At 37.8% G+C, this 23900-nt stretch overlaps 8 protein-coding genes across 8 annotated transcripts in view; 4 read left to right on the plus strand and 4 right to left on the minus strand.

Moving 5' to 3' along the window:
• LOC113683725 (intraflagellar transport protein 74 homolog) overlaps window positions 1-23900 on the plus strand; it is a 118970-nt gene that overhangs the window by 54696 nt on the left and 40374 nt on the right. The window lies entirely within an intron of this gene.
• LOC149037175 (kelch-like protein 40) lies at window positions 142-2886 on the plus strand. Its single transcript, XM_089186757.1, has one exon. The coding sequence runs from the start codon at window positions 221-223 to the stop codon at window positions 1997-1999; it is 1779 nt and encodes a 592-aa protein (XP_089042883.1). The 5' UTR covers window positions 142-220; the 3' UTR covers window positions 2000-2886.
• On the minus strand, window positions 4985-6083 carry LOC149037176 (uncharacterized). The gene is made up of 3 exons (XM_089188333.1): window positions 6057-6083; window positions 5719-5887; window positions 4985-5237 (listed from the first exon to the last, which is right to left on the minus strand). Exons 1-3 carry the CDS (start codon window positions 6081-6083, stop codon window positions 5122-5124), a joined length of 312 nt encoding a protein of 103 aa, XP_089044459.1. The 3' UTR covers window positions 4985-5121.
• LOC149037177 (kelch-like protein 3) lies at window positions 6711-9727 on the minus strand. The gene has a single exon (XM_089186774.1). It carries the CDS (start codon window positions 9725-9727, stop codon window positions 9425-9427), a length of 303 nt encoding a protein of 100 aa, XP_089042900.1. The 3' UTR covers window positions 6711-9424.
• LOC149037178 (kelch-like protein 25) lies at window positions 7627-9337 on the minus strand. The gene has a single exon (XM_089186771.1). It carries the CDS (start codon window positions 9335-9337, stop codon window positions 8015-8017), a length of 1323 nt encoding a protein of 440 aa, XP_089042897.1. The 3' UTR covers window positions 7627-8014.
• LOC149037179 (kelch-like protein 40) lies at window positions 13253-15905 on the plus strand. Its single transcript, XM_089186760.1, has one exon. It carries the CDS (start codon window positions 13342-13344, stop codon window positions 15094-15096), a length of 1755 nt encoding a protein of 584 aa, XP_089042886.1. The 5' UTR covers window positions 13253-13341; the 3' UTR covers window positions 15097-15905.
• LOC149037180 (kelch-like protein 11) lies at window positions 16412-19082 on the minus strand. The gene has a single exon (XM_089186764.1). The coding sequence runs from the start codon at window positions 18956-18958 to the stop codon at window positions 17249-17251; it is 1710 nt and encodes a 569-aa protein (XP_089042890.1). The 5' UTR covers window positions 18959-19082; the 3' UTR covers window positions 16412-17248.
• Window positions 19443-23212, plus strand: LOC149037181 (kelch-like protein 40). Its single transcript, XM_089186763.1, has one exon. The coding sequence runs from the start codon at window positions 20326-20328 to the stop codon at window positions 22045-22047; it is 1722 nt and encodes a 573-aa protein (XP_089042889.1). The 5' UTR covers window positions 19443-20325; the 3' UTR covers window positions 22048-23212.

The following is a 23900-nucleotide window of genomic DNA, read 5'->3' on the forward strand; positions in this document are numbered from 1 at the left end:
CTTTCCCCTCCCATCTCTTGTACCTCTCCCTCCCCAATCTCCGCACCTGTCACCACCAGTGACCTCCTGAAAGCCTGGTGCAGATCGCTTCTGAGCTGGCCGGGGCAGCCTGAGTACCACGAAGTCTTTTTTTAACTTCCATTCATTCGCGTTCCGATGTAGTCACGATCACGATCCCCGCTTACAAACCTCGAAAACAGTTAAGGCCTATCCTTTGACAATGGAAGACCTTCCAGCTATCAGTGTCACTGAACAGAATCCTTTTTGTGTAGAAATGATGAAACGGCTCAACATACAACGAAAACAAGGCCACTTATGCGACATAACTTTGATTACGAAAGATGATCAAGAACTAAAGGCTCACAGAAATATCCTTTCTGCAGCGAGTCCGTTCTTTTACAAGCTTCTTCAGAGCGATATGAAAGAAAATCGGGAAGGGATCGTTCGGTTCGAGGAGATTTCGGGATCTGTTATGGAAGATGTTTTGGAATTCATCTATACTGGAACTGTAGAGGTTACTGAAGAAAATGCCGAAGAGCTGGTCGTCGCTACAAATTATCTCCTCGTTCCAAATTTGAAAACAATCTCTGGTCGATTTATACAACAACAAATGTGTGAGTTAAACTGCATTTCCACCTTCTACTTCGCCGAGAAATACGATTGTGAAGAGCTTTTAAACGACAGCAAGAGTTTTATTCACGCGAACTTCAGGTCTGTAGCAGACATAAGTGAATTCCTAAGTTTGGACGCCAAAGAGGTGGAGAGATGGATTTCAAGTGATGAGATTGTTGTCGAAACAGAAGCTGATGTTTTCCAGATTGCGAAAAAGTGGGTTGAACATAACAAGAGCGAGCGGAAAGCAGCCTCTGAAGAGCTGCTTCGTCACGTTCGACTGGTTTTCGTATCGCGTGATTATTTGTTGAATGTCGTGACAAACGAACTCGTGCGTGACAACGCTGGTTGTTTGAGGCTGGTCTCAGATGCCATAAGACAGACTACGTTTTCAAGCGATGACGACCTTCCCCAGTCCCCAAGAAAAGGGCTTGACACGCGTGCTATCGTGGCTTGTGAAGGAGAATACGCCTTTTGTTATTTCCCTCAGAAAGATGAGTGGAAAATGTTACCTACATGTAAAAGGTCAACTAAAGAACGGAGGACCAACATCCCTTCAACCCACATGATTAGATTTCGTGATCAGTTATTCATGTTTAGTTTCTTTGATCGAGTAGAGAGGTATGATCCTGTCTTTAATGGTTGGTCATCATTCCCCTCTGGCGTATTTAAGGACAAGGTGACTGTCATCGGAGGAGAGTTATTTTCTATCAATGAAACTATTTCTTATTTAAGGTTTGAAGACAGAAAAAAAATAGTAACCATTGAAAAGTTCCAGGTAGAGACATGTTCATGGCAAAAGCTTCACTCCTCTTCTCAGTGCTACAGGAAAGAATCTTGTGTCATGGGATCAGGCAACTATTTGTATCTTTTTGGAGGGAAGTCCTCACTTACCTCCAAATACCTCCCAAAAGCTGACAGATTTGACATTATGGAAAAGAAATGGGAAGAAATGACAGACATGCAACAAGCAAGAGGTGGGGCTTTTGGTGTGGCCAGTCGGGAAAAGATTTTTGTTGCTGGAGGAGCAGATGAAGAAGGCACAGTGTTGAACACATGTGAGGTGTACAATGTTTCCACAAATGAATGGCAATTAATTGCAAACTTAAACATTTACCGCACACATGGTAGTATGGTTTGTCTTTGTGGAACATTGTATGTGCTGGGTGGCTTTGACCAAACTGAGAAAAACCCAGAACATTCAGTTGAATGTTATGATAAACAGGGCAAGTGGATTGTGAAGACAACCATACCAGTAAAGGACTGTAAGAAAAAACAGGCATTTAAAGGCTGTGTGCTAAAGTTCTCCAAAGGAGTATTGGATTATCTTGATGATGCAGTTGAGGATGAGGATGAGGATGATCTGTACTCATGTGAAAGTAAATAGTTACCTCAAGAAAAGGAGTGTTGAATAATCCTGCTGATGCAGTTGAAGAGGATGTTGGATTGTGGTAAACCTGTACTCAAATGGAAGAAATAACCTCAAGAAAATGCACTGAAGAAACAATTTGACAGTAATTTGTGACAGTACTGATAAAAGATAGTTAAGGTAACTGGTAGGTAGGACAATGACTGAACATTCACATTAACTCAAGGCAAGATGGAAAAACATTGAATTTTCTCTGCAGAATGTTGCTATGCTGAGAGAAAACACTGGGCCTTTTTTCTCCTTGACAAGTTAATACATATTTTCTGTCCTAAAACTAAATATTTTTATTTTTGTTTTATTAATTTTTTTGTTTATTTTTTTTTCAAGCGGCCAGTTTTTTGGAAATTTTTACGCTAGTGTCACTCATCTTGACACATCTGAGAACTTCTAGAAAGAGGAAATGAAGTTTGTAGTTAAAAAAAAATGCTAATTAGAAATAATAGAAATAGTGTTCACTATGTTCATTTTTCATGTGAGCACAATTTTTTAGAAATGTTAGGTTTTCCTCAATCAAAGAAAGGCAATTTATTTGATCCAGGATTAGAATCCCATCTGACCTGGTTTCTGCTAAACCCTTTAACTCCCAGAAGTGATCAACATGTAATTTCTCTTTGTAATATCTACACATTATCCAGCAAATTGGTAATGGGAATAATTAAACTTATCAGGTTGAAGTTATTCTTTTGATCTAACACCAAATTCTCATAAACAATATACAAGGAAATTTGTAGCAGTTAGAGGAGAGAATGAACAATCACATCTTAGGATTCTAAGGGTTCAGCAAGCCCACCTGAATTAAGCTAATGTTATAGAAACATCATTAAAATAAAAATACTCTTGAGGAATTGCAGAATACAACATAAAATACAGGATTCCTGTCACTCATGAACCCAGTAAATAGCCCAATCCTGTGACAAATTATCATTTGATTTGCCCCCTCCTTCCTCTCAACCCTGTGAACAATTTCAGAAGTATAAAGACACATGACAATTAACAACAAGGCTCAAATATGCTATGGGATTGGTTATATCATGAGTTAGCTGTTTATTTGGACTGGTAGTATTTCAGTATAAAATATACATGCACTTGTATTTGAATTAGCCTGTAAAAGCTTCCATTTTATATATATATTTACTGCATTTCTTAGGGAAGTGTTTATGGAGGGAGCTTTCACTGTACATTTTATCTCATAATCCAAGCGGTTAAAGCACAACACTTTTCTTGTCAAATAATTACTTCAGATTCAGTAACCTGGGTCACCAACAACTTTTATGTAGCTCAGTTGATAGAGTATAATCTGACAGAGAAATTATAACTGGGTGGGGCTCAAGCCCTCACAACTAGCTTTTCTCTGCTTTGTGCCTAGACAAATGTTCCTAAATGTCATTCTTTAAATAAATGACCATTTTCTTACATGCATTAGGAGTAATTTTACAAAGTTAACCCTTTGATGGCTGAGAGTGACTAACATCTAATTTCACCTTACAATATCACCCCTGAATCAAACACAAAGGTCGCGAGAATACAGGAAATGATCAGTGACTAAAGATTATAAGCTCTTGATTGTTAAAAAAATTCTCCTGGTCAGCATCTTAGGAAATGTACAGAGAACAGTATGGAGAATATGCATACTAATGTCAAGGTGTAAAGGGCCTATAATTAAGATAATTTGATGAATCTGCCACCTCAATTATTCAAATAAAGATAAAACAAAAGCCTTGTATAGTGGGAGAATCTAACACTAATTCAACAGTTAAAACACTTAGATTTGTTTATTTTTATTTAACTACTTTCTGTTATTATTATTATTATCAATGGGACTATCATATATTCTTAACCGGTTTTTGTTTTGTTGTTCCCAGCTACCTTTAATAATAATTAAACAACTAATAAACTTGTGGCCCTGTTAATCAGTAACATATTACAAATTAAATGAAATTTATATAAACTCAATATAAAAACTAATATAAGGTTTTAATACATAATGCTCACAATAAAATCTAAATACTGGACCAGTTCTTTTCTTGTTTCAATAGATATCTTATTCCTACTGAACTGAAATCTAAACTGACCTTTTAATGTCTGTCTCTGTTGTAATAAGTCTAAAATATTACTTTGTTCTACAAAGTCAGTGTTACTGTCAATTTGACTTTTACTCATTTTTGAGATAACTAATTTTATGATATTTTTGCCATAAAATTTGCATATTTTTTGGTTCAGGTATCCAATAGGATTTCCATTATTTCCTTTTTTATATTTGCATTTTTACATTTAAGAATAAAAAACAGTGTCTTCTTGTTTTTTCATCAATTGCTTGTTCAATTTTGTTATTAATCAACTTCAGTTAAAATCATTTTAATTCTAAAGGTGGTATCGAGGGGGTGGAAAAGATAGTTTGCAATCCAACATTTTCACAAACAGCTAATTTGATGATCCCTTTTCTAATTACATACACAAGAGCGTAGCCAGTGGAATCCTTTGTCAAACTGATTGAACTCGGCATGAAGGTCAACATGACAATCTGGTGAATACCATCGGTTTGTCACAGGGTGACTCCCCTTGAAAAATCCACACAATGCCCTGGATGTAGATTGGCCCAGGCCACAGAAGGAGGAGGGGAAACACACCAAGTGCATTCTTAAAACTTCTGACTGGGGTAGCTTTTTGATTAAAAACCTCATAATCGCATGAGCCCTTAATACCTTCCCTAATTGCCTCCCAACAATTATTCACAATTATAATTCAATTTTATGAGGTGAAGAGAAACTACATTAAACCTGGCAAGTCAGGTTCTACCCTCCCAGGCTCTGGTACGCCCCTTTTCTTTTCTTGAAAACTTCATATGGATTGATCCTCAATTACAGCTATTCATATAAAATAGTCCCAATCAATCATTAAATTTGGTTGGACACAAATTGTGAATAAAATCTGTTGATTCTTTTCCATAAAATACAATATCTTAAATTATATTTGAAAACCAAGCACTTTTGAGAGTGAAGGGGTTAATTACAGATAAATAAAATTGATTTTTTAATTAAAATCTTGTTGTAACTGTAACAATAAATTAGAATGAAGTTATCCTAAACAGCAAACTTAGCTGCTGTTTGAATTTTTTTCCCTGGGCTCACAGTGAGTTGGCCTTGAATGAGGTTGTCTACAAGAAGCTTGACCATTTTGTATCTGGATTCCATGACATCTGAATTTGAAAAAAAATAATATATATAAACATATATATTTAAAGCTCAGACCAGGCCTTTAAGATGGCTATAAGGAAAAGGGCATTCATTGGATTCTCAAATTGAAAAATCTCTATTATATCGAGTGACTTTTAAATTGGAGTTAGTACATCTCTCCCATAGATTTTACTAAAAAAGGGCTGAATACATTATTTTGTTTTTACCGAGGAGGGCTTCTTTCTGTAATAAGGTTTAATAACAGTTCCTATTATGAATCTTGAATGTTCCCAAATGTGACTAAAGGAATCTTGAAACCTTACTGATAGATTTATCATTGTAAAGCATAAGCTTAAGAAACTGCGGCATGCAAGTAACCGATTCGATTCTCAGAATTATTCTAGTTTCAGTTGCGCCGAGTGTTACGTAGGCTTAATTCAACCCGTTAAATCTATTCTTTTATAAGATTTTGATCACGTAACGAATATCGCAATTTTTACTCACCATAAACTTTCAAAATCGTAGCTTTACAGATGGCCACTCGACCCTTGTTTGTACCAGTCAATATGTCAACTGTTGTCCCTTCTTTTAACTCCACAGCGCCAACGACTTTCTTTTCTTTTACAACACTCACGCTGTTCTCGTTTTCCCATTGAACCACAATAAAAGCTATCTTTAGAAATGTTATATTAAGCAAAACAGTCGAGAAAAGCGATCAACCGATGAAAGGTACATTCAAAGATGAGCGCCAAATGGAGTCTTCTTTGTTTCCGATCACGGGCATGATCACGTGGATCTTTTAGGACTTGTAATTGGCTAGCAAAGTGAATCCGCTGGCTTGCCGATTGCAGAGAAGCGCGCAACTTCATTGTGACTTCTCCGACCGGTTCTCTGCTTCTAGACGATGGATATCTTGGTGATGTAATAATGATGTGAGCTCACTCTGTGTAGAAATAATCGACAAGAATCGAACGTACTACAAATACACGATTTGTGGCCGAAAGTTGTCGAGGAAACAAAGACTCGAAACTCACTTGAGTTGTGTTCATGGCAAAGGTGAGAAATAACACAAGCCAATCACAGTTTTGAATGCGACTACAAATCGTCTTTTACCCTCATATTTATAAAAGAAGGATACCACAATTGGAAGTATAAGAGATACATAGATGATCCCAGAGTACCAGTACCTAAATCTACAAAGCTTTACCGTAGCAAGCGTTCAGCAACACGTTCCAACACCGCCATCTCGATTCCTCAGTCAGTCGTTTCCACTGAACTTAAAGCAGTGGTGACAACAGAGTAGAGTGTGTCTTACAAAGGAGAAACATTTGTACAAGAGACAGAAGTAACTATATGCGATTACAGAGGTGCGTTGGAACTCTGGTCATGCACTGTCCGAAGTATAAAACAATTTTGTTGATAGCTGACAGACAGAGAAGAACAACAAGTAAACTTTAGAGCTGTTATTATTGAAGTGTGACTTGCACTTTTCATTTGTATATAAAGACGGACTTGTATTTTGCACCAAAAATAAAAAGATGTAACATTTTTTGGGAGACCCAGTGATTGGGACATTTAAGAAATTAAGTCATGAAAGGAAACTTGGTATGTACTTCTCACTACTAACAAGTCTTGTTGACAAATATTTTCAGATCAGAGTTTTAAATAAAACAAATTGAAGACGTCATCTAAAAGGTGTTTTTTCTCAAAGGGAACATTGACTACCTCTGTCTTGTCTGCATGCCAAATGTTTGCAAAGTGTGTGGATGATCCACAAGTATTGGAACTCTTACAAAAATGTTTTGTAAGAATAAAAACAGCAAAACAAATTACAGCAATTAGTCACGAAAACAGAGCAAAAACTGAAAAAAAACAGCAACAACAATCATGAAAAAAGAAAGATTAATTAGGTGTTGAATTTGTTTGTCTAAGGCATGAAATTTCTACTAAAAGTATTGTCAACAAAAAGTCTCTGACAGTGTTTGAGGGAACTGAGCTTGACTGTTCCAAGGTTTTCTAACAAAGGCAACCACTAATGTAGGTTAGGAAAGTAACTTATGTTCATAACTAACAAAGTTCTTTAAGTGTAGATAACAATGTAATTATTGTTAATTATTGTGGAAGTTGTGTACCAAGGAACAGCTAAAGAATGTGTGATGATTTTGGCACATCAGTGAACATGAGACATTAATTTGCATCACAATAAAAATATTTTATGATCATGGAATCCAACAGTCCTTTGAGGTTAGAAAGCAAATCTGTGATATGAGTACATTGGATTAATTGGCAATTTCCATTTCACATAATTGACTGCTGGTTCATGAGAAAATCCATATTAATGTAGAGATTTACTAAAACTTAGTTTGAATAATAAATTTTATGATCTTTAAGTTATAAACATATACATGTATGTATATCTCTTGGTAAGTTTTGTATAGCATACCTTTTATTGAGTCAAAGGTTTAAGCCTCTGAAATTACTCCTTTTCTTAAAACCTTCACATTCAAGGTATTGAGAATTTATTAGAACTTATGTAGACCTCAGGATATTTAAATTGCCTCAAATTCAATTCCCAGAAATTTCCAAGAATTCCACCCTTCTTAAATTATAGGTAGTTTGTATAGCTGAGAATTCCTAGGAATTCCAAGTCCTCACAAAACTGGAGTCTTCCTTTCCCAGAAATTCCCAGTAATTCCAAGCTTTTAAAGTCAGAGTTAATTTGCATAGTTGGGAATTTTTGAGAATTCCTAGGAATTCCTAGGAATTCCCAGAAAACTGAGAATTCAGTTCGCAAGGGCTACTACTCAACAATCGTAAGTTTATCTAGTAATTCTTTAGAAAGCTTCAGAACAGAGCCGGTGAATGAGTTGTTATTTTCTGGGTCAATGTTTGTCACTGGTATGTTTGTTTCGTAGATCCATTGGTCGTTTGCAGGGTCAAAACATTCAACGCTTAGCTCCCGGCTTTCGCGGAATTGATTTTCTCCACCCAGTACGTACAGCTTTCCATTCAGACAAACCATACTACCATAACAGCATGGGACATTCAAGTTTGCGACAAGTTGCCATTCGTTTGTTGACGTATTGTACATCTCACAAGTTTTTAATCTTCCCTTACAGTTTTTTCCTCCAGCAACGAAGATATTTTCTTGGGAGGCCACGCCAAAAGAATCGCTTCTTCGTTCCAGCATATCTGCAATTCTCTCCCACTCGTTTTTCACAGTGTCATATCTCTCAGCTATGACGACGTAGTTGCTTGAGCGTGGAATCCTCCCACCAAACAAATACAGATGGCTGCCGGCTGCAATGACACAAGCATCCTGTCTACACTGTCCATGATATGAGTGAAGTGTCTCCCAGGCACACTGCTTTACATTGTACCGCTTCGTGATAGTTTTCCGGCTGCCATAGAAGTCAACTTCAACAGCATAAATTTCCCCTTTAAGAACGGCCAACTTTCCAGGGTCTGTGCTCAAGTTCAGCTCAGACCAAACGTTAAAAATAGGATCATATCTCTCTGAAATTTGACGATTGGTGGATGTAAACAACTGGTCACGAAATTTTATCATGATCTGAGCTAAACTGTTTGTGTCCTTCAGGCCATCTGGCAAACTCTTCCACAGGCCGCCTTTAGGGAGATAACAAATAGTGTGCTTGCCACCACGAGCAACAATTACACGTGTATCAAGACATCTTCTTGGTGATTGCAGAAAATCATCTTCATTTACCAAGGTAGCCATCTGTATGGTGGCATCCATGACCAGCTTGACACAAGCAAAATTCTCACGCACCAGTTCGTTTGTCACGACATCCTCCAAACATTCACGCGACAAAAAACCCAGTCGAACGTGACCAAACAATTCTTCTAATGCTGCTTTTCGCTCACTCTTTCTGTGGTTTATCCAGTCTAAGATGATTTTAAAAACATCAGCTTCCTCTTTGACAGTAATTTCGTCGGACGAAATCCACTTCTCGATCTCTTTAGCTTCCAAGTGCAAAAATTCATCCAGTTTTGCGACGGTAACGATGTTTTCGTGAATAAAACATCTACTGTTAGTGACAAGCTCGTCACAACCATATTTCTCAGCGAAGTAAAAGGTTGAAATGCAGTTGGAGTTGGACATTTCTCGTTCCAAAAACCGCCCTGAAATAGTTTTCAAGCTCGGTACGATCAGATAATTTCCTGCGGCGATCAGTTCCTCGGCATTCTCTTAAGTCACCTCCACAGTTCCAGTGTAGATGAATTCCAAAACTTCTTCCATAATAGTTCCTGAGATCTCCTCAAGTCGAATAATTCCTTCTCGATTCTCCTTCATGTCGCTCTGAAGAAGCTTGCAAAAGAACGGACTTGCGGCGGAAAGAACATTTCTGTGAGCTTTGAACTCTCTGTCGTCGTTCGTCACCAAAGTAATGTCGCACAAATAATCTTGTTTTCGCTGAATGTTGAGGCGTTTCATCAGTTCCACACAGAATGACGCTTTTTCAACAGCTACGATAGGCTGGATATCTTCCATTATTTACAGAATATTCTAGTTTCCTTGAGCAGAATCCACTCAAATGTAACTGATAATGGGGAACACACGAAGAAGATATCGAAAACGGAAGTAAAGCTGGTTTCCAGTTTCGGGCATTCTAATTCCCGTTTCCCTTGGCCGTGGAACTCTGGGGACGAGATATTGTCTATGGTGGTTTTGAGAAAAACATGGACATATTTGCAAAAAAGTGTTATGTAGAAAGATATAGGTAAAGGTCAACCAAAAATTTTGCCTGCTCGGAAGAGTACAAGAATTACAGATCGAAATTCTGTTCCATTGCAAGACACTTCATTCTGGTTAGCTGTATTCAAAAGTTTTTTACATCTTCGCTTACCAGTGACAAATCTTTCTTTTGAAAAGTAAACTAATGCTCAAACTGATCATACCTGTACAGTCAAATCTGTTCAGGAGGCCAAAATTATTACGGCTTGTTCATCGTTGTATCATTAGTGAAGTGTATTTGAAAGGTCAACTCTGACTTTTAAGCGTCAAGTGTTCTCTTCTTTTTCTGTTTTTTCATTCGAATTTTTGTGTTTAAGAATAATAAAAGTGTTTTCCAGTTTTTTTTTTTTTGTTCATTGATTTTTTTATAGTTTCCTAATTACTTAACTTCAGCTAAGAGTAACTGGCTTCTAATTTATCCTTTGAAAAGGGTATCTTCTCTAAAGCAATATAACGGTCACGAGAATAAACGAAACAATCACCAATTTAAGAAGCTCCTCATTTTCAAACCAACTCTCCTCGTCAGTACCATAGGAAATGTTGAGAGAACAGTGTGAAGTGAATACTAATATTAACGTGTACAGGTGGTTTTTAAGTTTGGAACAATTGCTATTCCGCCATTTTATTTCGATGACCGTTTAGGTGCGTTGTCCTGTTTTCGACAGGCCCCTATGCCCCTTTGTGTAATACAAGGCTGACAGTGTCTTATCCAAGTAAGCAATCAATATTATAAATAACGCGGGTAAGTTCCTAAAGAAACTGAGGAGGTGCGTCGGTGGCGAAGTATAACATGATAATTTTTGTTTTATCAACTAAGTTGATAATGTAAATTGGCCACCGTAAAGAGTTTCAAAGCTGACCTTTCGAACGTTAGCCCCAACAGGATGAAGGTTTTTAAGTTTCAGTGATGGGATGTAGATCTTCCATACCCTAAAGAATGTAAATGAAAATTGTAACAACAAAGCGAACCCTCGAATGCGGAATAACCCTTGTGGCTTGTTTCCAGGCCTAACCGAATAGGTTTGAGAGAGCCTGGACCGCGTCTCCGTCTTTTCTCTCTATTTCCCCCCTTAATGATCTTGGTTGGGTTTTTCTTTTTTTCTAATTTGTTCTTTCCTCATTCCATCCTCTCTCCATCAGTTCCACATAAATTATCCTTTCACGATGGCCTGTGAAAGATAGGCCACGGGGATCATAATCTCCACAACTGACGTTCACATCGCCCCTTGATATGGACAATCACTGATATGGACAATCACTGATCGTTTCAGATCATGTTGTTGTTTGACGGTCCGTCAGAGGAATTAAAAAAGAGAGTTTACAATGTCTTAAAACCAGGACAGACTGTCACTAAAGTCTTGCTTGGAGCTGATTTGATACCTCCTTTTTAACTAAACATACATTGAAACCGGCTATAAAAAAAAGGAGATGGAAACAAAGACTAATCAGCGTTAACGTGACCAACTTTATTCTTAAAACCTCTGATTGAAAAGGTTTGACGGGAAAAAACATGTTAAGCGTATGGGTAAAGTGGGTAAGTTTCTAAAGAAGCTGAGCTAGGTGCTGCGTCAGTGGGGGGTGTTTCAAGATATTTTGGTTTTATTAACGGAGTTGATAATGTAAATTGGCCACAGTAAAGATTGGTTTTGAAAGTTGACATTTAAAGCATTATACTTGTTGATCTTTAGAGAACAGGAGTCAAAGTTAATTGAGGGTTCCTTATACTTTTACGTGAAGCGTGATTGGGCAATTTTTTTTCTCGTGAATCGTGATTTGATTTTTCTTTATTCGTGAATTGTGATTAAAGATAATAAGATCTTTTCATGTCCACGTGAACTAATTTTTTTTTTATTTCAGACGTGACTCGGGAATTAAGAAGTGAATTAAACGCGATTAATCAATCAATCAATCAATCAATCAAACTTTATTTAAATAGGGTGACACTTAATAGTTAAAAAGTAATGAACTTGTGGCCTTCTATAAACATTGTTACAATTTTTAATAAAACCTACAATAATTAATCACCTAATTAAGAATTTAATTAAAACCTAATTAAAAATCATAATGTACAACAAATCAAGATATAAAAGTTAAAGGTAAAACAAATTGCTCATATCATGCCATCTGAAAATAAATTATCTAAAAAAGGAGTAAAAAATCTTATCCCTAAGCTGACTTGATTTAAAATGTTTATACAAAGCATTCTTCGAAGTATTTGCAGATTGAGAAGCGCGTTGCTTAAGGGGGGAGGTGATTCCACCATCTTGAGGTTGTTGCAGAAAACGTGCGGCCTCCCTCTTTCTCTCTAATGTATCTCCTTGGTAAAATGGCTAAGTTAGCTCCTCGTGTATTTCTGCTGTGCTGGCTGTTGTTTAATTCTAACTGTTCGTTTATATAGGCAGGGCAAGTACCCATAATCCTCTTGTAGGACATTAAGCATCTTTTGATGTCAGACTCGATGTTATATGGCACCCATCCTTAAATATTAAATAGATCCACAGTGCCATGGCGTTGTTGGGCGTCAAGAATGATTCGAACACAGCGTTTCTATAGCTTAAATATCTTACATATATTATCATGACTGCAGCAGCTTGTCTGTGTTACACTGCAATATAATATCAGTGGCTTAATGACAGAATTATCATAAAGTATAAGCTCTGTTCTTGGTAAGTAAGCCTTAATTCTGTTAAGTATGCCGATACGCTTTGAAGTCTTCTTACATGAATAATCGATATAAACATCGAAACTGAGCTGTTCATCAAGGTCAAGGCGTAGCCAGAAGTCCCACAGGCGGCCCAAGCTCCAGCTGTGAGATGATTATCTTACACAATAACGGTCATGGCGGAATTATAAGAGTTTCTATGGGAATATTTACGACCGCTCTAAGGAATAACAAAAAAAAATACGTCAAATTCCCAAAAAAAATACCTCGCCTCGCTTCCACAACGTATTGCTTGTTATCTGACCGCTTACTTTGATGAAAAGAGCCCATTTGAGCGAGTTGTTCATTTCGAGGTTTTCAACGTACATACTAAGAAAAGCCCAACCTACAACCAACCAACTCGCTCAAATGGGCTCTTTTCATCAAAGTAAGCGGTCAGATAACAAGCAATACGCTGTGGAAGCGAGGTGAGGTATTTTTTTTTTGAGAATTTGACGTATTTTTTTATTCCTTAGAGCGGTCGTAAATATTCCCATACAAACTCTTATAATTCCGCCATGACCGTTCATTTGCGTAAGATAATCATCTCACAGCTGGAGCTTGGGCCGCCTGTGGAAGTCCTGGCTAAATTTCCGCATTCGCGTTCCGAAATTGTTAATCACCACAATCTCCGCTTACAAACCTCGAAAACAAGGCCTATCCTTTGACAATGGAAGACCTTTCAGCTATCAGTGTCACTGAACAGAATCCTTTTTGTGTAGAAATGATGAAACGGCTCAACATACAACGAAAACAAGGCCACTTATGCGACATAACTTTGATTACGAAAGATGATCAAGAGCTAAAGGCTCACAGAAATATCCTTTCTGCAGCGAGTCCGTTCTTTTACAAGCTTCTTCAGAGCGATATGAAAGAAAATCGGGAAGGGATCGTTCGGTTCGAGGAGATTTCGGGATCTGTTATGGAAGATGTTTTGGAATTCATCTATACTGGAACTGTAGAGGTTACTGAAGAAAATGCCGAAGAGCTGGTCATCGCTACAAATTATCTCCTCGTTCCAAATTTGAAAACAATCTCTGGTCGATTTATACAACAACAAATGTGTGAGTTAAACTGCATTTCAACCTTCTACTTCGCCGAGAAATACGATTGTGAAGAGCTTTTAAACGAAAGCAAGAGTTTCATCCACGCGAACTTCGCGTCTGTAGCAGACATGAATGAATTCCTAAGTTTGGAAGCCAAAGAAGTGGAGAGATGGATTTCAAGTGATGAGATTGTCATTGAAACGGAAGCCGATGTGTTCCAGATTGCGCAAAAGTGGGTTGAACATAACAAGAGCGAGCGGAAAGCAGCCTTTCAAGAGCTGCTTCGTCACGTGCGACTAGTTTTCGTATCGCGTGACTATTTGTTGAATGTCGTGACGAACGAACTCGTGCGTGACAACGCTGATTGTTTGAGGCTGGTTTCAAATGCCATAAAACTGACTACGTTTTCAAGCGATGTTAACCTCCCCCAGTCACCGAGAAAAGGACTTGAGACACGAGCTATAGTGGCTTGTGCAGGTAAATATGCCTGCTGCTACATCCCTGATAAAGATGAGTGGAAATGTTTACCTGAACTGTTATGGGAGAGAGATCATGAAATCTCAATGATTAGATTTCGAGATCAGTTGTATATGTTTCAGGAGTTGGGTCAAGTGCAGCGGTATGATCCTAAGTTTAATGGTTGGTCATTGTTGCACCTCAACGTACAATTTTTTGACTACTTGACTACTGTTAGAGGAGAGCTGTATTCTGTCAGGCAGAGGTATCATTACACAGAAGATGAGCAAACATGCATAAAAAAATTCAGTGTAGAGCAAAATTCATGGCAGACAATTTTCACCTCTTTTGAGAGCTGTAGGGAAGAGTCTTGTGTCATTGGGTCTGCTGACTGTCTGTATCTTTTGGGAGGGAGGTCCTCACCTACCTCCGAATACCTCCCAAAAGCTGACAGATTTGACATTATGGAAAAGAAATGGGAAGAAATCACAGACATGCAACAAGCAAGGGGTGGGGCTTTTGGTGTGGCCAGTCAGGAAAAGATTTTTGTTGCTGGAGGAGCAGATGAAAAAGGCAAAGTGTTGAAGACATGTGAGGTGTACAATGTTTCCACAAATGAATGGCAGTTAATTGCAAACTTGAATGTCTACCGCACACATGGTAGTATGGTTTGTCTTGGTGGAACATTGTATGTGCTGGGTGGCTTTGACCAAACTAAGAAAAACCCAGAACGTTCAGTTGAATGTTATGACAAACAGGGCAAGTGGATTGTGAAGACAACCATACCAGTAAAGGACTGTAAGAAAAAACAGGCATTTAAAGGCTGTGTGCTAAAGTTCTCCAAAGGAGTGTTGAATAATCTTACTGATGCAGTTGAAGAGGCGTTCAACTTTGGTAAAGCTGTACACAAAAGGAAGAAATAACCTCAAGAAAATGCACTGAAGAAACAATTTTTGACAGTACTTGGTCAAAGATAGATAAGGTTACTATAGGTAGGACAATGACTGAACTTTCCCATTAACTCAAGGCAAGATGGAAAAACATTGAATTTTCTCTGCAGAATGTTGCTATGCCAACAGAAACAACAGAAAACACTTGGCCTTTTTTCTCCTTGATAAGTTAACACATATTTTTTCTGTCCTAATACTCAAAATTTTTATTTTTGTTTTACTATTTTTTTTTTTTGTTTCTGGTTTTTGAGTAGCCAATTTTTTGGAAATTTTTATGCTAGCATCACTAATCTTGACACATCTGAGAACTTCTAGAAAGAGGAATTAAACTTTGTAGTTAAAAAATGCTACCGGTAATTAGAAATAATAGAAATAGTATTCGCTATATTCATGTTTTACTACAGCACAATTTTTTATAGTTTTCTTTTTACAAATGTTAAGTTTTGCTCAATCAAAAAGGGGAAATATATTTTATCCAGGATTAGAATCCCATCTGACTTGCTTTTTGCTAACCTTTTAACTCCCAGAAGTGATTAACATGTATTTTTTCCCTGTAATATCCACACATTAGGCAGCAAATTGGTAATGGAAATAATTAAACTATCAGGTTGAAGTTGTTCCTTTTATCCAACACCAAATTCTCATAACCGGTATACAAGGAAATTTGTAGCAGCTAGAGGAGAGAATGAGTGATCAGATCTTAGAAGTTTAAGGGTTAAGCAAGCCCACTTGAATTAAGCTTGTTATGGAAACATCATTTAAAAAAAAATACACTTCAGGCATTGCTGAATACAGCATAAAATACAGGATGCCTGTCACTCATGAACCCAGTAAATAGTCCAATCCTCCAACAAATGATCATTTGCCCCCCCTTTCTCCCAACCCCATGAAAAATTTCAGAAGTAAAGATACATAGCATAACACCAAGGCTCAAATATGCTATGGGACTGGTTATACCATGAGTTAGCTGTTTATTTGGACTGGTAGCATTTCAGTATAAAATATACATGCACTTGTATTTGAAAGCCTGTAAAAGCTTTTATTTCATACATGTTTACTGCATTTTTTAGGGGAGTGTTTATGGAGAGAGCTTTCACTGTACATTTTATCTTATAATCCAAGTGGTCAAAGCACAACATTTTCTTGTCATATATTTACTTCAAATTCAGTAACCTTGGTCACCAAAAACTTTTATGTAGCTCAGTTGATAGAGTATAATCTGACTGAGAAATTGTAACTGGGTGGGGCTCAAACCTTCATAACAAGCTTTCCTCATGCTCAGGACAAATGTTTTTAAATGTCATTCTTTTAATAAATGACAATTTTCTTACATGCATTAGGAGTAATTTTACAAAGTTAACCCTTTGATCCCCAAGAGTGACTGGCATCTAATTTCTCCTTACAATGTCACCCCTGAGTCAAACACCAAGGTCATGAGAATAAAGGAAATGATCACTGACTAAAGACTATAAGCTCTTGGTTGTTAAATGAATTCTCCTTGTCAGCATCTTAGGAAATGTACAGAGAACAGTATGGAGAATATGCATACTGATGTTAGGTTGTAAAAGCTTATAAACTATGATAATTTGATGAATCTGCCACCTCAGTTATTCAAATAAAGATAAAAGAAGCCTTGTTTAATGGAAGAATCTAACTCTAATTCAAAAGTTAAAAACACTTTGATTTGCTTATTTTTATTTAATTATTTTTGTTATTATTACTGTTAGTGATTTTGTTTTGTTGTTCCCAGCTCCCTTTTATTACTTTTACCGCTGCTTGGTGCTTCCATTGAATTTCATATCATAATTATCATATAATAACAGTAATATCATATGATATATGGCATTTTGGGATGCAAAAACGTCTGTCATAACTTCACGACATGTTTGTTAAGAGAAAATTCAAATTGCACAGCAAACATTTTATTGCAACTGAAGATGGAAAACATCAAAGAATGCCGAAAAAATTTTCAAACTAAAAATGTTTCTTTTAGAAGGATTAGTTAATCTGTTGAATTGAAATTGCAAATCAGTCCTCAGATACAGTAGATCCATGAGGTAAGCGATGCAGGTATCGGGCATACATCGGAGACTAAATGCAGATCCAAAAATGACATAAAGGATTATTATACCACCCAAAGTTTGTCCAGTACTCCTTTGGAGAGTTTAAGTACACAGCCATTAAAGACCGGCTCTCCGTAATAGCTGTAATTCATGAGTGGTTTTGCGGGTATGGTTATTTTATGGATCCATTTGCCCTCTTCAGAATTAAACCACTCAACCTTCAGTTCACGACAGTCTTCCTCTCTTTGTCCACCTAACACGTAAAGCTTCCCGTTCAGACACACCATACTACCACACATGCGAGAAACAGTCAAGCTTCCCGTGAGTTGCCACTCATTTGTTGAGGTATTGTAAATCTCACAAGTTTGCAACACTGAGTTTCCTTCCCTATGCTTTCCTCCAGCAACGAAGATTTTGTCTTTGATGGCTTCACCAAAAGCGTCGCCTCTATCTTCGAGCATGTCCGCGATTTTCTCCCATTTCTTAACCACAGTGTCAAATCTCTCGGCTTTCGCGACATATTCTCTAGTTTTTGGGGGCTTTCCACCAAAAACATAAAGATAACTGCCAGCAGAAACAACACAGGCTTGCCCTCTACAAGCTTCATTGGATGAAAAAAGCGTCTTCCAAGAGCACTGCTCCACATTGTATATTTTGACAACGGTTTGTTGCTTGGAAATGTTAAGCTCAAGAGCATACATTTCTCCTTTAACTATAGCTACCCTGGAAACGTTTTCACGCAATTCCAACTCAGACCAGACATTAAAAACTGGATCATACCTCTCTACGCTGCCATCTCTAGAAAATCTAAACAAGTTATCTCGGTATCTTGTCATTTGGGTGTGGCCTGTCGACCTCCCACCTGGTAGTCGTTTCCACTTGTCCTTTTCGGGAAAATAACAGAAATTTTCATAACCCCCACACGCTACAATGCCGTGTAGTTCGACTCCTTTTCTCGGCGTTTGGGGTACATCTCCTTCACTTGAGAAACTAGACATTTTTAAAGCCGCAGAGGTCAACCGTAAACAAGCAAAGCTCTCTTGAACAAGTTCATTTGTCACGACATCTATTAAGTAGTCACGCGACATCAAAACCAGTCTGACGTGGCGAAACAACTGTTCGAAAAATGCTTTTCGCTCGCTCTTGCTGTGTTCAATCCACTCGAGCACGATCTTAAAAACATGGGCTTCCGTTTCAACGGAAATATCGTCACTTGAAAGCCATTTCTCCGCTTCTTTGGCTTCCAAATTAAGGAATTCGTCCAATGCTGCCACAAAACGGAAGTTCTCGAGGACGAATCTCCTGCTGTTGTTCATAAGCTCGTCACAATCGTATTTCTCAGCGAAGTAAAACGTTGAAATGCAGTTGGAGTTGGACATTTCTGCCTCCAGAAATCGCCCTGAAACATTTTTCAAGCTCAGTATCATCAGATAGCTTCCTGCGGCGATCAGTTCCTTAGCATTCTCTTGAGTCACCTCCACAGTTCCAGTGTAGATGAATTCCAAAACATCTTCCGTAATAGTTCCTGAGATCTCCTCAAACCGAACAATCCCTTCTCGATTCTCCTTCATATCGCTCTGAAGAAGCTTGCAAAAGAACGGACTAGCGGCGGAAAGAACATTTCTGTGAGCTTTGAACTCTCTGTCGTCGTTCGTCACCAAAGTAATGTCGCACAAATAATCTTGTTTTCGCTGAATGTTGAGGCGCTTCATCAGTTCCACACAGAATGACGCTTGTTCAGCAGCTGAGATAGGCTGTATATCTTCCATCATTTACACAATATCCTAATTTCCTTCAGCAAAATCCACTAAAATGTAGCTGATAATGAGGAACACACGAAAAAGATATCGAAAGCGGAAGTAACGGTTTTCAGTTTCGGGCATTCTAATTCCCGTGTCCCTTGGCCGTGGAAATCTGGGGACGAGATATTAGCTATAGTAGTTTTGACGAAAACAGCGAAAAAAGATTGGACGAGTCTGAAAAAATATCCTGACGGCATATTTACAAAAAAGTATTACAAAAAGAGATGTATCTCTAATGTATCTCCTAGGTAAAATGGTTAAGTTAGCTCTTCGTGTATTTCTGCTGGGCTGACTGTTGTTTAGGTCAAACTGTGCGTTTATATAGGCAGAGCAAGTACCATAATCCTCTTGTAGGCCATTAGGCATCATTTAATGCTAAACTCGATATTATATGGCACCCACCCTAAAATATTAAATAGATCCACGGTGCCATGTCGTTGTTGGGCGTCAAGGATGATTCGAACATAGCGTTCCTGTAGCTTAAATATCTCACATATATTATCATGACTGCAGCAGCTTGTCCATGTTACACTGCAATATAATATCAATGGCTTAATGAGAGAATTATCATAAAGCATAAGCTCTGTTCTTGGTAAGTAAGCCTTACTTCTGTTAAGTATGCCGATACGCTTTGAAATCTTCTTACATAAAGAGTCGATATGAACATCGAAACTGAGCTGTTCATCAAGGTCAAGGCGTAACCAGAAGTCCTAGCTACGGCTTGGATAAGACATTCTGTACAGTGGAAGCTCACTTCACAAACACTCCCCTTAATATATATTCATTTGGAAGAAGACTTTGCTCTCACGGTTGATATTTATTTTTTTATCAATTTTGTCACCTTATATCTTAGGCACTGGGGGGCTGTATTTTACCGAAAAACATATTTTTCTCCGGAATATATGGAAGGAAACGGAGGAATTTGAATCATATACCTGTCTTACCCTTTTCTTTCACCTCCCATACGTATTTTAGTCTTGTCTCCAGCCTTATTTCAGAACACTACACACCAACAGGAGCCCATTACCCTCCTGACACCAATAATTAGGAAATATTTGCATCACGCATTTCTCTTTCGTACTTACCGCTGTCAAATCAGACTGTCCGTATTCCGTCCTTTCCCCTCCCATCTCTAGTACCTCTCCCTCCCCAATCTCCGCACCTGTCACCACCAGGTGACCTCCTGAAAGCCTGGTGCAGCTTATCGCTCCTGAGCTGGCCGGGGCAGCCTGAGTACCACCAAAGTTATTTTTTTAATTTCCGCATTCGCGTTCCGACATTGTTAATCACCACAATCTCCGCTTACAAACCTCGAAAACAAGGCCTATCCTTTGACAATGGAAGACCTTTCAGCTATCAGTGTCACTGAACAGAATCCTTTTTGTGTAGAAATGATGAAACGGCTCAACATACAACGAAAACAAGGCCACTTATGCGACATAACTTTGATTACGAAAGATGATCAAGAGTTAAAGGCTCACAGAAATATCCTTTCCGCAGCGAGTCCGTTCTTTTGCAAGCTTCTTCAGAGCGATATGAAGGAAAATCGGGAGGGGATCGTTCGGTTCGAGGAGATTTCGGGATCTGTTATGGAAGATGTTTTGGAATTCATCTACACTGGAACTGTAGAGGTTACTGAAGAAAATGCCGAAGAGCTGGTCGTCGCCACAAATCATCTCTTCGTTCCAAACTTGAAAACAATCTCTGGTCGATTTATACAACAACAAATGTGTCAGTTAAACTGTATTTCAACCTTCTACTTCGCCGAGAAATACGATTGTGAAGAGCTTTTAAACGAAAGCAAGAGTTTCATCCACGCGAACTTCGCGTCTGTGGCAGACATGAATGAATTCCTAAGTTTGGAAGCCAAAGAAGTGGAGAGATGGATTTCAAGTGATGAGATTGTCATTAAAACGGAAGCCGATGTGTTCCAGATTGCGCAAAAGTGGGTTGAACATAACAAGAGCGAGCGGAAAGCATCCTTTCAAGAGCTGCTTCGTCACGTGCGACTAGTTTTCGTATCGCGTGACTATTTGTTGAATGTCGTGACGAACGAACTCGTGCGTGACAACGCTGATTGTTTGAGGCTGGTTTCAAATGCCATAAAACTGACTACGTTTTCAAGCGATGTTAACCTTCCCCAGTCACCGAGAAAAGGACTTGAGACACGAGCTATAGTGGCTTGTGCAGGTAAATATGCCTGCTGCTATATCCCTGATAAAGATGAGTGGAAATGTTTACCTGAACTGTTATGGGAGAGAGATCATGAAATCCCAATGATTAGATTTCGAGATCAGTTGTATATGTTTCAGGAGTTGGGTCAAGTGCAGCGGTATGATCCTGTGTTTAATGGCTGGTCATTGTTGCACCTCAACCTACCATTTTTTGACTACTTGACTACTGTTAGGGGAGAGCTGTATTTTGTCGAGCAGATGTATCTTAAAAAAGAAGATGAGGAAACATGCATAAAAAAATTCAGTGTAGAGCAAAATTCATGGCAGACAATTTTCACCTCTTTTGAGAGCTGTAGGAAAGAGTCTTGTGTCATTGGGTCTGCTGACTATCTGTATCTTTTGGGAGGGAAGTCCCCACCTACCTCCAAATACCTGCCAAAAGCTGACAGATTTGACATTATGGAAAAGAAATGGGAAGAAATCACAGACATGCAACAAGCAAGGGGTGGGGCTTTTGGTGTGGCCAGTCAGGAAAAGATTTTTGTTGCTGGAGGAGCAGATGAAGAAGGCACAGTGTTGAAAACATGTGAGGTGTACAATGTTTCCACAAATGAATGGCAGTTAATTGCAAACTTAAACGTTTACCGTACACATGGTAGTATGGTTTGTCTTGGTGGAACATTGTATGTGCTGGGTGGCTTTGACCAAACTAAGAAAAACCCAGAACATTCAGTTGAATGTTATGACAAACAGGGCAAGTGGATTGTGAAGACAGTCATACCAATAAAGGACTGTAAGAAAAAACAGGCATTCAAAGGCTGTGTGCTAAAGTTCTCCAAAGGAGTATTGGATCATCTTAGAGATCCAAATGCAGAGGATTATTAACTGTGCACAAACTGTACCCAAATGAAAGAAAAAAATCCTCAAGAAAATGCTCTGAAGAAACAATTTGCGACAGTAATAGAATCCACTGGATCAAAGATAGATAAGGTTACCAGTAGATAGGATAATGACTGAACTTTCCCATCAACCCAAGTCAAGAGAGTAAAACGTGGAATTTTCTGTATGTTGCTATGCCGAGAGAACAACTCTTGGCCTATTTCCTCTTAGATAAAGAATCCTTGATAAGTTAATACATATTTTTCTGTCCTAAAACTAAATGTTTTTATTTTTGTTTTGATGTTAATTTTTTGTTTCTGTTTGTTAAGTAGCCAGTTTTTTGCACTAGCATCACTCATCTTGACACATCTGAGAACTTCCAGAGAGAGTAACTGAAGTTTGTAGTTTAAAATGCTAATTATGAATAATAGAAATAGTGCTCACTATATGCATGTTTTACTCAAGCACAATCTTTCAGGGTTTTCTTTTTACAAATGCTAGGTTTTGCAAAGTCCAAAAGGGCAGTTTATTCGATCAGGATTAGAATCTCATCTAACCAGCTCAGAAGTGATTAACATGTAAATTCTCCCTGCAATATCCACACATTATTCAGCAAATTGGCAATGGGAATAATTAAACTATCAGGTAGAAGTTTTTCTTTTGATCTAACATTAAATTCTCATAACCAATATACAAGGAAATTTGTAGTAGCTAGAGGAGAGAATGAGCAATCAGATCTTAGGAGTTTAAGGATTAAGCAAGCCCACTTGAATTAAGCTTGTTATAGAAACATCATTAAAATAAAAATACACTTCAGGCATTGCTGAATACAGCATAAAATACAGGATGCCTTTCACTCATGAACCCAATAAATAGTCCAATCCTCTAACAAATGATCATTTGATTTGCCCTGCTTCCTCCCAACCCCACGAAAAATTTCAGAAGTAAAGACACATGGCATAACAACAAGGCTCAAATATGCTATGGGATTGGTTATACCATGAGTTAGCTGTTTATTTGGACTGGTAGCATTTCAGTATAAAATATACATGCACTTGTATTTGAAAGCCTGTAGAAGTTTCCATTTTATACTTGTTTATTGCATTTTTTAGGGGAGTGTTTATGGAGAGAGCTTTCACTGTACATTTTATCTTATAATCCAAGTAGTCAAAGCACAACATTTTCTTGTCATATATTTACTTCAAATTCAGTAACCTGAAAAAAAAAAAAAAAAAAACTTTCATGTAGCTCAGCTGATAGAATATAATCTGACTGAGAAATTATAACTGGGTGGGTCTCTAGCCCTCACAACTAGCTTTCTTCTGTTTTGTGCTTAGGACAAGTGTTTTTAAATGTCATTCTTTAAATAAATGAAAATTTTCTTGCTTGCATTAGGAGTAATTTTACAAAGTTAACCATTTGATACCTAAGAGTGACCAACATTTACTTTCTCCTTACAGTATCACCCCTGAATCAAACACTAAGGTCATGAGAATATAGGAAATGATCATTGACTAAAGATTACAAGCTTTTGATCGTTAAATAAATTCTCCTTGTTAGCATCTTAAGAAATGTACAGAGAACAGTATACTGATGTCGAGGTGCAAAGGACCTACAATTATGATAATTTGATGAATCTGCCACCTCAATTATTCAAATAAGGAAAAAAAAGCCTTGTGTAATGGAAGAATCTAACACTAATCCAACAGTTAAAACACCTAGATTTGCTTACTTTTATTCAATTATTTTTTGTTATTATTACTGTTAATGGTTTTTGTTCTGTTGTTCCCAGCTCCCTTTAATAATAATTAAACAACTAATAAACTTGTGGCCCTGTTAATCAATAACATATTACAAAT

The sequence above is a fragment of the Pocillopora damicornis genome, chromosome 11 (genome assembly GCF_964200805.1).
Source record: "Pocillopora damicornis chromosome 11, jaPocDami1.2, whole genome shotgun sequence".
Lineage (NCBI taxonomy): Eukaryota > Metazoa > Cnidaria > Anthozoa > Scleractinia > Pocilloporidae > Pocillopora > Pocillopora damicornis.

Excerpts from the sequence above, each read along its gene's own strand:
- LOC149037175 (XM_089186757.1), top strand. The coding sequence starts at position 221 with ATGGAAGACCTTCCAGCTATCAGTGTCACTGAACAGAATCCTTTTTGT.
- LOC149037180 (XM_089186764.1), bottom strand. The coding sequence starts at position 18,958 with ATGATGGAAGATATACAGCCTATCTCAGCTGCTGAACAAGCGTCATTC.
- LOC149037181 (XM_089186763.1), top strand. The coding sequence starts at position 20,326 with ATGGAAGACCTTTCAGCTATCAGTGTCACTGAACAGAATCCTTTTTGT.
- LOC149037178 (XM_089186771.1), bottom strand. The coding sequence starts at position 9,337 with ATGTCCAACTCCAACTGCATTTCAACCTTTTACTTCGCTGAGAAATAT.
- LOC149037176 (XM_089188333.1), bottom strand. The coding sequence starts at position 6,083 with ATGAAGTTGCGCGCTTCTCTGCAATCG. Across the intron at positions 5,888-6,056 it reads TGCGCGCTTCTCTGCAATCG|ATAGCTTTTATTGTGGTTCA; the intron begins GCAAGCCAGCGG and ends ACATTTCTAAAG. Across the intron at positions 5,238-5,718 it reads TACGATTTTGAAAGTTTATG|ATGTCATGGAATCCAGATAC; the intron begins GTGAGTAAAAAT and ends TTTCAAATTCAG.
- LOC149037179 (XM_089186760.1), top strand. The coding sequence starts at position 13,342 with ATGGAAGACCTTTCAGCTATCAGTGTCACTGAACAGAATCCTTTTTGT.
- LOC149037177 (XM_089186774.1), bottom strand. The coding sequence starts at position 9,727 with ATGGAAGATATCCAGCCTATCGTAGCTGTTGAAAAAGCGTCATTCTGT.